Source organism: Macaca nemestrina, chromosome 2 (assembly GCF_043159975.1).
Source record: "Macaca nemestrina isolate mMacNem1 chromosome 2, mMacNem.hap1, whole genome shotgun sequence".
In the NCBI taxonomy this organism is placed as follows: Eukaryota; Metazoa; Chordata; class Mammalia; order Primates; family Cercopithecidae; genus Macaca; species Macaca nemestrina.
The window spans coordinates 198,018,734-198,033,485 of NC_092126.1; the positions used below are offsets into that span (position 1 = coordinate 198,018,734).

Genomic DNA, 14,752 nt, shown 5'->3' on the forward strand with positions numbered 1-14,752 from the left:
CTGATACGCAGATACACTTAAGTAGTTCTCAAGTTGTATTCTTCTGTTACAGTTAAACATATGACCACTTTAACAAACACGGGGCTTAGAATATATTCTTTGGCTTGTATCTTTTAAAGGAGGAGTGTGCCTGAGAAAGACATGAGAGAACGTGGAGACCAAAGCGTTTTGCATTAAAACAGTGAATCTGTTACCAGAAAATGGTCCCTATACAGACCCCAAGAGGGTTCTTGGATCTAGGCAAGAAAGAATTCAGGGAGAGTCCATAGAGTAACATGTAAGCAAGTTTATTAAGAAAGTAGAGGAATGAACGAATGGCTGCTCCATAGACAGAGCAGCCCCAAGGGCTGCTGGTCACCCATTTTTATGGTTATTTCTTTATGATATGCTAAACAAGGGGTGGATTATTCATGTCTCCTCGTTTTAGACCATTTTGGGTAACTTCCTGACGTTGCCATGGCATTTGTAGACTGTCATGGTGCTGGTGGGAGTGTAGCAGTGAGGATGACCAGAGGTCACTCTCATTGCCATGTTGGTTTTGGTGGGTTTTAGCTGGCTTCTTTACTGCATTCTGTTTTATCAGCAAGGTCTTTATGACCTGTGTCTTGTGCCAGCCTCTGTTTCATTCTGTGACTTAGAATGCCTAATCATCTGGGAATGCAGCCCAGTAGGTCTCAGCCTTATTTTACCTAGTCCCTATTCAAAATGGAGTTGCTCTGGTTCAAACACCTCTGACATATATTCTCCCTCCATTTTATAAGAGAACTCTTAAGGGATATAGAGGGATGAAGATCCATCTTCTGTAACTTCTTCAGGCTGAATAGGGACAACGATATTCCTGCCTAACTGTTAGGTCTCTTGCATTCAGGGTAGAGAGGAGCTCGGTCAGAAAGCATTGGTATGGTATGGTGACAGCCATTCATAACTCTTGAGTTCTGAAACAAAGGTGATATCTGGAAGATAATAAGTGTTCAGTTTAAGAGAACATTGAGTAAGCTTATCCTGCATTCCTACACGTGGAGTAAAACAGCAATGAATTCCACAAGAGTAAGGTAAAATAAGTAAAATTATCCCAAGTAAACTGAATTAGAAGGTTTTCCATGAACTGGGCAATTATTGGAACCAAGCCGTTATGGGGTTGCTAGCCAGTTCCAGTGTGCCCAGAATTAGAATATTGACTCCAGATTTTTACATTACTCATCCCTTTTATTTCTTTTGAGCAGCAGCCAGAGATCACTGGTTGGTTTACAGGAGTAAGCAGGGTCAGCCTAAATTGCAGGAAAAAACTCAAAAACAACTGATGAGACTAGAATCTATTAATAATAACAGGTGTACTATAGTTCTTGAAACTTAATTTCTCTCTCCAGTTTCCCATTTTTACTAGAGACAAATTATGGTAAGACTGTTTTGCTTTATTATACTGGGCCTGTTTATTTGTATAAAGTACAGCAAGAATAATTATTTTTGATATAGACTTTTTAATTGGCTTTGATGGAATTCTGTTGCATAAGGAATCTCACATAAGACTTTTATTTTTTGAGTTGAGCCCAGCCATGGATTTGTAACCTCAAACATCTATGAGTTGGATAAATTCCTCTACTCTTGAAGTCACAAGATAGCTTGGGGCTCCTGGGCTTATCAGAAAGTGACATTCTTGCTTATCACTGTTCAAGAACCCTGTATGGAGACTGTGTAGACAAGGTATGAGGCCAGTTTTCCCAAAAGGCTTTTATTGTCTTTAAAGTCAAGGTCAATTCCTTAAAGGAAAGCACATTATTCCAGTCAATGCCTTGGTAAAATAACCAGTTTCTCCAGTTGTTATTAAAGAAAACAGATTCTTCTTGCACTTATGCAAATAACTGTATTGCCATAAATTAAGAATACCTGGCCGGGCATGGTGGCTCATGCCTGTAATCCCAGCACTTTGGGAGGCCGAGGAGGGTGGATTACAAGGTCAGGAGTTCGAGACCAACCTGGCCAAGATGGGGAAACCCCATCTCTACTAAAAATATAAAAATTAGCTGGGCACAGTGGTGGGCACCTGTAATCCCAGCTACTCGGGAGGCTAAGGCAGGAGAATCGCTTGAACCAGGTAGGCAGAGGTTGCAGTGAGCGAGATCACGCCACTGCAGTCTGGCCTGGGTGACAGAGCGAGACTCCATCTCAAAAAAACAACAAAAAAAGAATACTCACAAATAGTTTCCAAATTCTGGAGAAATTAGGTAGAGAGAAACAAATATGCTCCAAATTTTGTTCACAGGAGTATACTTTACTTAATTTTTAAAAGCTGCAAGTAGCTTAAAAGAAGTTACCTTGACTCTGAAAAACAAAGCAAAGGATCAGCAATGTTTTAAGCAAAATGTCAAAAAAGTTTTTTTAATCTTACATTAGTTTAGTCCATGCAGTTAACTCCTGTTGTGCTTGATAGTCATAAACATTTCAGCTCTCCATGAGAGTCCTTAATGTTTTTTCTCTCTTCTAAAGTTATACAAAGTAATCAGAAACCTGCATTTAAGAGCAACTATCAAAGTCCTGTAGCTGATTATGAAACCATCTGTTGAAGAGAATCAAAACAGCACAACAATTTTCTGTGAATGACAAAATGTTTTAGGGCAGCCACAGTTAAAAACACAATTGACAAAGAAATTTGGTTACCTTTGTGGCATATGATGATTTTGTATAACAATTATAGCAATACACAGTAAGTCCTATTAGAATTAGAGGAGTGTTACATAATTTTGGAACACATACCAACAACATATTTACACAAACACAGTCCAAAGAAAGCCAAACACTATTTCACATTTGACAGTGCTTCCTGTATGATTTTTATACCAATAAGCCAAATTTCACCTTTATATTAGTGTACTGTTAATGTTAAAACCAATTCTTAATAAATCTCATTGACATATCTACTCAATTTTAATGTTTGACCATAAGGTAAGATACTCATAAACCTTTTTTAACCCTTACAATTTTTATAATCTTTACAACTTTTTGTTAAAGCGTTATTTAGTGCTCTAAGAAAAACCTGTTTTGAGCCAAATTTCGGTTGCAAGGCAGATTACTCCAAAGATGGTTCCTGGAGGGGAAGAGAATTAAAAAATGGCAAATGTCACACCGATATCAAACCAGCAAGAACTCATTTCCTAAGCCAGGAATTGAACCCTCAACCTGGGCAGCCATTGTGATAGTGGAGACCAAGAGAAAGTACTGCCATGTGGTTAAAAGGTCAAGCTCCCAAGGATATAGAAGAAGAGAAGAGGAGAAATGCATCCAGTTTTGTTTCAGGGAACTGCAGCGAAGTTTGTAACTGACCAGTTTTCTGGGCCATCTTCAGCAGCAGGCTTATGGGGTACTAGGCCAGCATTGTATCCTAAGATGCCCCACTTTATGACTAAACAACACAAAGACACAAAAAGCACACCAGATTCACTACAGCTTAAGATTGGCCTCGCATATCCTTTTTTCCATTAATCACAACTTTACGGAGGAGATAAATAGTGACGTTCGAGCAGTAAGAAATTCTTATCGTTTTGCCGGCATGCCAGGCTTCTGGGTTCCTTAACCTGAGTGGCCCCAGTGGCCCGGCTGACTGCACCAAAGCCCTGGCGGCCAAGCTGCAACAAAGAGGAAAATTATCAAGTTTTCCTTTGAGGGAGGATAAAACTCCTCATGTCCCATGGTCCTGTACTTGTGTAATTCTGTCACCCACTACTGTCAGCGAAGACTGCAAGGCAGATTACTCCAAAGAGCATAGCAGTTAACATCCCCTAGTGCTGAACCCCTTCTTTTCCGAGAAGGACTTTACCAAGAGGGTCCACTAACCCCCTAAATCTTATAAAGGACTCTAACCTTCCTAAGTTGGGCCTCGAACCCAAGTTCAGTCAAGCGCCCTTACATTTTATTGAGAGGAGCCTTTAAACCTGTCTTAGGAGAGACTCTGACTCCCTTAAATTGGGCCTCTAATCCAACCCCACTCTTCACTCAGGTATGTGCACCCCACTTACCCAAAGCTGGCCAGTTGGTACATGCAGGTGATTTTCCTTTGGCTTGGGAATCTCTTTAGTTTGATCTTTTCCATGGACCACCAGAACGATGTTACTGGACCCCACCACTTACCCAAAGTTAGTCTTTGGGTCAGGAGTCTCCTTAGTATTGTGCCTGCTAAGATGGCCAGAAAGATGTTACTGGAAAGGGGTCCTGATGCAGACCCCAAGAGAGGGTTTTTGGATCTCAGGCAAGAAGGAGTTCAGGGAGAGTCCATAGAGTAAAGTGAAAGCAAGTTTACTGAGAAAGTAGAGGAATGAAAGAATGGCTACTCCATAGGCAGAGCAGCCCCAAGGGCTGCTGGTTGTGCATTTTTATGGTTATTTTCTTGATTATATGCTGAACAAGGGGTGGATTTTTCATGCCCCCCACTTTTAGACCATAGAGGGAAACTTCCTGATGTTGCCATGGCATTTGTGAACTGTCATGGCACTGCTGGGAGTGTAGCAGTGAGAAAGAGCAGAGGTCACTCTCATTACCATGTTGGTTTTGGTGGGTTTTAGCTGGCTTCTTTACTGCAATCTGTTTTATCAGCAAGGTCTTTATGGCCTGTGTCTTGTGCCAGCCTCCTATTTCATTCTGTGACTTAGAAAGCCTAACCATCTGGGAATGCAGCCCAGTAGGTTTCATCCTTATTTTACCCAGCCCCTCTTCAAGATGGGGTTGCTCTGGTTCAGACACCCCTGACAAACCTGGTACAGTTAAGAGGAATGGGAGTTAGGTGTTTGATTTTGTTTTTAATATTCCCATCAGTACTGTTGCCTATAAGTATGTATAGGTGTGTGTATTTAAAGTGAGAGTGTGTGTGAGTTTGTGTGTGTGTGTGTGTGTGTGTGCACGTGTACAGTGGTTTCTCCTTTTCCACTGGGGTATGTTCTTCAGTGGATGCCTGAAACTTCATGTTGTAGAACCCTATATACACTGTTTTTTTCCTTTACATATATAACTATAATAAAGTTTAATTTATAAATTATGCGGAGTAAGAGATTAACAACAATAATAAATAATAACATAGAACTATTACAACAGTATGCCAGCATCACCACCTTGTGCTTTGGGGCCATTCAAAATGGCATAAAGGTGACTTGAACACAAGCACAGCAATACCATGGCAGTCTGTTTGATAACTGAGTTGGCTATTAAGTGACTAACGAGCAGGTAGTGGATAGTGCAGACATGCCACGTAAAGTGATGATTCACATCTAGAGTGGGATGCAGGAGGACATCACAAGATTTCATCATGCTACACAGAAGGGCATGCATTAAAACCTATGAATTGTATCTGGCATTTTCCATTCAATATTTTCAGGCCACAGTTGACCATGGGTAACTGAAACCATGGAAAGCAAAACCATGGATAAGAATGGACTGTTGCTGTACAACTGGCATGTACACACATACACACACACACCCACACACACACACACACACACACACACACACACGCTTGATATTAACAAAGAATTACATACCATTCACAGTCTGGAGGCAAAAGGGAGGCTGTGATACACTGTAGTGATAAATCCTGTTCTCTTGAGCAGTGAGTTCTCTTTTGTTGGCCTCATCTAGCATGTCATCCTTTCTCTCATCTTCTGGATCTGATCACTATATTTTGCTTCTGTGCCACTAGAGAAATTATGTTGGACATTTAACAATTATAGAGGAAAATATCAAACCTTAACAAATATTTAAGGAGACTCTGTTGCAGGTACAGTACAGTGGAGCTTGCTGTGGAGAATGAAAGAGAAACATTAGATGTGGCCCCTTCCCACAACTATACTGATTAGTATCAAAGGGAGCAGGGGCGGTGACTGCAAGTTTATTTTTTTTTAAAAAAAGAAAAATCACAGGCCCTGGTTTAAAAAATTGTGTTGTGCTGTGCCTCACACTTTGGTGAGTTAAGTACTCACTGCAATACCAGAGAAAAGCCAAAGAATGTCATTTTAATATAGATACTTTCTTTTAAAAGTTAGTCTTTAGTACAGTAAAGAGGAGTAGGACCTAATGTTTTTATATTCTCATTAGGACTGTACATTATTTTTATATACATGTAAACTTTGGAACAATAACAAATTATGTAACATCCACAGCATGGAGGCTTTGATAGACTTTAATTCCTAGGTAAAATTAGTATGCATTACAATTTAGAGAAACAAAATACACAAACCTGCTAATCAAAATGTTCAGCCAACAGAGCTGGGGCTTTTTCATTAGTTATATTGCCTTGAATTTCATCACTGCACCAGCTGGCTTCTTGTCAATTTATAGTTTGGACCTTTACATCAAACAGCAAAAAAATTAATTACAGGAGAAGGAGTCCCAATAGGAATTTTGCACTTAGAGGTTTTTCACAGTTAACCAGATATGAATGGGGCTGTGTAAAGAAGAAATGGAACTAGAGAGAAGGAACTTGGTAGACTTTTTTAGAACCATTAACTATAGCAATATTAGTCCCCTGCTTCCCTGATGTTGTTCTAAGGTTTAACCGAAGTTTTCAGACTTCTCATTTCTAGAAGCACCCAGTTCTGTTACTATGTTGAATGCAATGAATCATGTCATGAATTCTGAATTCTCTTTGAAAAGGCCCCAAGTGATGGCTCAAAAATTATTATCCTCCCTTCATTTTGAATTGAGGAACATTCTATGTATTACACTACTGATCATAATCATAATTTAATGAGCAGAACGATCATGCTTTGATGGTTAGTGCCAGATTACTTGCAATGCGTATTTTGGACTCAGAACTATTGTTCTTAAGTGTCACAGTCATTGCGTCTCTGCGCTTCAGTTAGTTTAAATGTGACTTTTCTAAGCCTCTTATCTGTTGAATAAACCAGCCAAAGGTTTTAAAAATGCTTCCTTTAATTTAGCTTTCTACTTTTCTTTTTTATTTTGCTTAAAAGCCCTTACTTGTGACCCATTCTTCTAGTTGCTGACATTCTAATATAGTGAATGGTTCTTTCACAAATGCATTTAATCTTTGGATGCCTGGAGAATCCAAAGAACACATTTCTCTCCTCTGAAAAATGCATGTGAACATACATACAACATTTTGCAGAAAATATTAGAAAATCAGTAGAAATGCATGAAACCCAAGTTGTGAACACCTGTAGCATTCATTGAACATATAAAAATAGTATATACATATGTATACCTATCATATTCATATATAGTTTAGGAATATATAGCTTAAACTCCAATGCTGATTCAGATCATATTGTTTGCATTCTGTCAAGTTATCTATACTAAAATAAATCAATTATATTATTGGCCATCAACTGAATAAATTTAGATTTCTGATCCATTTTTATACACAGCAGCCCTTACTTATGGGCTCATTTGGGTCACCATATTTCACTGTACTGTCTCAATTACTGCCATGTATCCTAAGTAATTTGTAGACCACAGCTGAGAAGAACATTCTTAACTTGTTTTAATGATAGTATCATTTTTAATGATAGTATCTTCATTAGGTTTGTGAGCTGTGAGCTAGTGTAGGACACTAACAGGCATTTTCCAGTTTTCTCTCTCCAGACTTAAGAATGGTTCACTATTATCCCAAGGTCACTTTGAAAGTCTTTCTGTGATTTGCTTCCATTTATTTTATGCTTGTGTTTATGGTTTTGAACCAAATATGAAATTTAATGTTGCATTTGTCTGCATTAAACTTAATTCGCCCCTTGTCAGCTCGTTTACAACAGAGAAAACATTCAGAGCCACCCTGTAGAATGTTTTGTCTACAATCACTGATACAATTTTTCTGTCTCTCTTTGTTATATGCAACTTTCTATATTTTTCAGTTTAAAAAGAGGCCTCTCTGAAGGAACATTTTCAGAAAACGTAAATGTCTAATAGAAATTAATAAATGATTTTCTAATAAAATAGAATCAACCCTATTTTGAATTTTTTTAATTAAAGCTCTATTTTCTAACTTAGAAATTTAATTTCATATTACATATTATATGTATATGCTTCTTGAGATGCTCTTTAAAGTAGTGAATTTATGCTTGAAAAAGATAAATGAAGTAAAAGTTAAAATATAAACAATGTCTTAAATTGAGTTACATTACCAAATATTTTGTGTGCTTTTTTTCTTGTTCTCAGATTTTTCCAAGTACTTAAATTAACCTCATGTAATTAAATTTCTCCATTTAAAAATTAGTTACTTTTGGCTGGGCGCTGTGGCTCAGGCCTGTAATCCCAGCACTTTGGGAGGCCGAGGTGGGCGGATCACGAGGTCAGGAGATCAAGACCATCCTGGCCAACACAGTGAAACCCCATCTCTACTAAAAATACAAAAAAAAAAATTAGCCGGGCATGGTGGTAGGCGCCTGTAGTCCCAGCTACTCAGGAGGCTGAGGCAGGAGAATGGCGGGAACCCAGGAGGCGGAGCTTGCAGTGAGCCGAGATCCGGCCACTGCAGTCCAGCCTGGGTGACAGAGTTAGATTCCATCTCAAAAAAAAAAAAATGTTACTTTTTAAAAATAATTTCAACTTTTATTTTAGATGCAGGTGGTACATGTGCAGGTTTGTTATGTGGATATATTGCATGACACTGAGGTTTGGGATATGAATGTCCATCACCCAGGTAGTGAACATAGTACCCAATAAGTAGTTTTTCAGCCCTCCCTGCTTTCACTCTCCTGCCTCTAGTAGTCCCCAGATGAATTTTTTTCTTAATGCTTACTAATTTTTCAATACCATTATATGGTATTGAAATGATACATGAATATTCTAAATTGATATATCTTAGAGGGCACTAAAATGAAACATTAAATACAAATGATGAAAAATACTTTTAAAGTAGAATCCTAAGCATATACATTAAGGAATATAATTTCTGTGTTGAAAGTTATTTTCAGGAGCAATCTGCTAATTTGTGCCTGTATCTTCGAATCATGAGTAGTGTTCAACACTTGGGAAATGTTTGATCCTAGAATATCTGCTGTTTGCCTTTGAGCAGATACTATATTTATTCAGTTTCTGTTAGGGAAATATCAGACAGGTGTACAAAGATACATTTAAAAGACTGGTGATTTTTTATAACACGGAAATATTACAAAAGTCAAAATTACTAACTTAAGGTGATTAGTTAAATAAAATTACATTACAAGGTCCACAATGGAATACTATCATGGAGATGCATACTTATTGATATGTGAGATGCTCATTTTAAATTTCAAAATAATATATAATATGAGTCTATCTTTGTTCAAAAACAAGTTGTCAGTAGATGGTAGATAGGTACGAATGTATGTATAGGTATCACTATAGATACAGATATAAATATACAGATGTGGATATAGACAAAAATAAATACAATGTTTATCAAGAGTAAAACAGATTATTTTGTAACATCTCTGTATGTAATTGTTATTTTTAATAATATTTCTGTGTTGATTACTTAATAAATTAATAAATAAAAGAAAAATAAAACATTATAATGGAAGTCAATATTTATTGAGCACATACCGTGTATCTTATATGCTTCTAAATAATTTACATGCCTTACCTATTTAATTGTAATTTTGCTACTCTTCAGTCCTTAGTCCTTATTATCTTAGTCTGTTCGTCCTACTGTAACAAACCACCATAGACTGGGTGGCTTAAACAACAAAAGCTATTTCTCATAGTCTGGAGGCTGGGAAGTCCTAGATCGCGGCACTGGCAGATTTGATGTCTGGTGATGCCCTGCTTCCTGGTTCACAGATGGCTGTCTTCTCACTGGATCCTCCATAGCAGAAGAAACAAGGGAGCTCTCTGGGGCCTCTTTTATAACAACATTGGTCCTGTTCATGAGGCCTCAACCCTCCTGACCTAATCACCTCCCAAAGCCCCGTCACCTAAATGCCATCACATTAGGAGTCAGTATTTCAACATATGAATTTGGGTGGGGGGAAGGGGGCAACTTGCAGCCCATCACCATTATTTATGCTGTAGATTATAAGCATGTGCATTTTTCACACTGGAATGTTAGAAATAAATAATAATGTAATTTCACATTTTTATGGAGTCCATGGACCCTCTGAGGCTGTATCATGGTGTGTGTGTGTGTGTGTGTGTGTGTGTGTGTGTGTGTGTGTGTCTGTGTGTGTGTTTTCCTGGGGAGCAGTTACTTAGCTTTCAATCAGATTGTGGGATGAGTTAATACCATCCTCTGATAGTTTTAGTCAAACTCACCATTCATTTCTTTACTATTGAAAACTCCACTACCAAGGCAAGATACTAAGAGCAAGCGAAACTGTACAGTGAAAATGAATTTATTGTTTTCACCTCATTAATCTACCCAAGGCAGTTGGTAAAGATAGCAAGCAGCAACAGTGTGACCTCAGGTCACATTTTCAAGCAGGCTAGGAAGAAACGGGAGTTAGGGAGGTCAGCAGGTGCCAGGAGTGTTCTAGCTTCCATGAGGGTAGATATAGGATTCCTAACATAGTTATCTGATTTACCCTATCAGTCTGGGTATCTTGTAACAACGTTATTTTTATTTTCAATTCTGTCATTTAAGATCTAAAACTGTAGGTGATTCAAAGCACATTCATAGTTGACTTTGGGATATGTGTTTGTATTATTAAAATATGAATAAACGCATCTGTGCAGAACTTCAGCACTTTAAAGAAAGGAATAAGGCCATTCCATGAAAACATGTATGAAGAAGAGCCAAATAGCTAGCTACTCTTTGGATTCATCCTTGTTACCTGTATGGGCAGCTGGTTCTCTCCTCAGAATGATGATTTTATAGATGAGGAAACTGAGCAGGAAACTGAGCGCTGGAGAGATTAAATTGCCTATATTCACATCACTCGTAAGTGGCATAGCTGTGATTTAAACCCAAGTCTTGCTGACGTGGGAATCTGCATCTATGGGCATCATGTTGTGTAACTGACTACTTTCAGAATATTATGGAAAAGTTGATGAAATATAGATTCCAGCCTAATAATCACTCCAGAAGTAATGTATCCATATCGTTGGGGGTAGGGGGGGAACATTTTTAACAGCCTTCCTTGGTGATTCTGGAATGTAATATAGATTGAAAAGCATAGCTTTACACCAGCTTATTTCTGCATCAGAGGGGAGATCGTGTAGCAAGTTCTTATTTATGATTTTAGTTTTTGGTAGCATTTAATGCTACTGACCACCCTCCTTGGGATTCTTCTTAGCCTTTTATGTTTTCTTCTAATGTCCCCTTTACCCTGCTAACCATTGCTCTCAGTCTTCCCTAACATGGCTTCTCTCTGCCTTCAGTTCCTTGGTGTGCTGGCCATGGCCTTTTTTCTCTGGTGGCTCTCATTATCTTTGCTTATTGAGGCTTTATAAATTACTCTCTCTCCCCACCTACAATTCCCTCTCAAGTTTCAGTACCTTATTTTTATCATTCTTCTAAATCTACAGATGCTGATGTATCCTTCACGTCTTAAATTTAGCAGGCCTAAAATTGAACTCATTATCTTCTTACCCCAAACTTTCTGTCACCGTTTTCCTCTAGTGTAGTTAACGCTGTCACTACTCAGCCTCCTGAACTCAAAACTTCAAAGTTGCATTCCGACTTTCCTTTTCCTCACTGTCTCTATTCAGTCAGTCAGTCATCAAATCTTGTTATTTCCATCTCAGAAATGCCATTTGAATCGATCATTCTTTTCTCTATTTCCACAGAATTTCATCATCTGTTTTACACTGGATTCCATACTGGTTTTCCTACCATTCAGCTTTCCCTGGTATCCAGTCTTTTTTCCACATGGTACCAGAAATATTTTAATAATAAACACATTTGAAATTCTCATGTCCCTACTTTAAAATAGCCTTTGATTCCCTAATGCCTGCAATATGAGGTACAAAATGTATACAGTTCATCCTAATGGTCCTGCTTTATCTCCTTACCGCAAGTCTTATTTTGTGGCTAAACTAAACTTTTCACTACATCTCACTTTCTCACTCTGATACATTTGTGCATGTCATTCCACTAATTTGGAATCTCTGTCCAGGTATGAGAAGTTGGTCATTCTTGGCCCTGGATTTCCATAGAATTTACTTGGGCACAACATGCGATAGTAGTAATTAAGAGTCAGGGGCTGAAACCAGACTGTCTGGTTCACAAGGCCCAACTTCTTAATTACTGTGTAACATCTTTGTGCCTCCTTTTCCTTATTTGTAAAATTGAAATAATAATATTACCTACCTTAGACAATTGTCGAAGATAGGGTTAATTCATGTGCAATGCTTACAATGGTGCCTGGCACGTATTAAACAGAAATTAAGCATGTGCTGCTGCTTCTACTATAATCCTGAAGACAATGGTGTAACAGTCTCCATGAAAGAGGGCTAAAGGAATTGCTCATTGTGCTGCTGCTTCTACTGTCATCATGATGACAATGATGTAACAGTCTCCATGGAAGAGGGCTAAAGGAATTGCTTATTAATACTGGGATCAACCCAGAGATCCATGGCTGTCCCCCAAAAAAAGTATTTTGCCTATAGGAAGCCTGGATCCAGTTTGTAGGCTAACATACTATCTCTACCTCATGGCATTTCTAGTCTCTTGTAAATCACCGACTAGTTAAAATCCCACTAGTCATTGGATTGGTATGTGGACATATACTTGTTCCCAGACTGGAAGTCCCTTCATTATCAGTAAAGATTGCTCCAGTTGCAATTCCGGAGGTACATTATTTTGCTAGTTTCATGGTTGAAGGAGTAAGCTATGCCATGGGTATACCTTGGGCTGATGTGAATCAGACTTTAGACCTAGGCAGGACCTTTAAATACAGCAGAGGGACATTCCTCGTGTCAATTTAAAGCATCCGAAAGTAAATATAGCCTCATAAAGTCGGCTCTCTGCTATGACATGCTGTGGACAACATCATAAGAAACATCATTTAGACTGAAATTTGAATTAAGCAAAATGTTTGTAGACCCTTTAATTTTTAAGAAACTGCTATACACTTATTTATTTGGATGATATTTTTGTTTGGATGAATGTGGTCCTGAAAAGTTAAATGTAAGTTGCAGAATTTCTTAGCAAACTTCACTATTTAAAGCACCTCTGCAGTAAATTATTTTGAATTACATCCTAGCTTATTAGTTTTTATTTATTATAATATTACTATGCAGTTTATTTGAAGTAGGACACATTTGTATTGGCTATGATACTTTCTAACTCATTGGAGAAATTTATAGCATTAATTAGAAATTTGCAGCATTAATTAGAAATTTGTAGCACTAATTAGAAAATCACAGCAATAATTAATTGTAGCACATGAAAGAAAATTTTGGAAAGTAGCATTTAATTTTTAGGGAAAGAAAAGAAGGCTTAAAGTAGAGATGGAACTTGAGGGCAACAATAAGAACCAATTGGTTAGATGACTAATATCTAAAATTGCTTCTCAGAATGGAAACTACGTATTTGTTACTGTTTTATTTTATTTTTTAAGTTTATTGGGTTCCTGGTTCTGATCATTATAGTGAGAGATAATATTATATAGATCCCCAGCCAGGGCTCTCAGCTGTACACACAGAAGAATAAGCGTAAGCATTCGGGCACACTTGAAATGAAAGGTACATATCTAGTAGTAACAAATAGATCTGAAAAAGAAATATGGAAAGTTAATAATAAAAGTAATGGCTTGAGTTTCCTTAGCAGCTGAAGTTTATAGGGTATTTGCCTAATGTGATGTGGTAGGAAAAACTGGATTTTATTGGGAGGAACTCAATTTTAATGGTTGCTTTCCCACAGTGTGAAGCTGGGCGAGTCTTTTAACCGGCCAGAGCTTTGGATTTCTCGTCTGTGAAATGAATATAATAGAGAGTTCCTTTGAGGATCAAAAAATAACCTACATACAAAGCCTTTGGAAATTGTCAAGCATTGTACAGATTTCAGAGATTATAGAAATCGAGATTTCAGAAATTACTCTGAGATCTCAGAGATTGTTTCAGAAATGAAATAAGTATGGCATCAATAATTGTCTTCAGTTTGTGCTTGAGGAAACCGGATGTGCCACAAGTAATGAGCAGCCAAACTGAAGCTGGACCCCGGGCTTCTGAGTCCAAATGTGGTTCTTTCTGTGCTAGACCATGCTATTTTTGAGCTACACCTGTACATCATTCGCAGGACACAGGACTAGTAAATGATAGCCTAAACTGAATTTTAAAAACATTAAAAACGTATAATTATTGATTTATTACTAGTAAGAAATTCTAATATTACAAGGTGACATTTACATTTGTGTTTTAATGCAGGTAATGAATTTGGGCATCCTGAATGGTTAGACTTCCCAAGAAAAGGAAATAATGAGAGTTACCATTATGCCAGACGGCAGTTTCATTTAACTGATGATGACCTTCTTCGCTACAAGTTCCTAAATAATTTTGACAGGGATATGAATAGATTGGAAGAAAGATGTGGTTGGCTTTCAGCTCCACAGGTAAGCTCTTTACTCTGAATGCTGTGTTTTCGTCACCAGTGATGAACATGCTTAGAATGGCAGCCGGTTTCAATCCGTATGCAGGTCTTTTAAACAGCATTTTATTATTCAGTGTGTAGTGTCCTGTAACATACCTCAGGTTGTCAAAACATGCCACTGAAGTCTCTCCAATTGATAATGAAAATCTTAAACATAACGGCCGGCTTAGCTTCCTGGTTTGTTTGTTGTTACTGGTTAAATTTAGTAATTTGTATTTTTATTGGTGAAAATAAACAATAAAAGTT

General features: G+C 37.7%; 1 protein-coding gene across 2 annotated transcripts in view; it reads left to right on the forward strand.

Annotated features, from left to right (window-relative positions):
* Positions 1 to 14,752, forward strand: part of LOC105485529 (1,4-alpha-glucan branching enzyme 1) — a 264,234-nt gene that overhangs the window by 206,135 nt on the left and 43,347 nt on the right. For both annotated transcript variants that reach the window (XM_011747900.2, XM_011747899.2), the window contains exon 13: positions 14,284 to 14,468. In XM_011747900.2, coding sequence (XP_011746202.1) covers positions 14,284 to 14,468 — 185 coding nt within the window. The remainder of the gene's footprint in view (positions 1 to 14,283; positions 14,469 to 14,752) is intronic.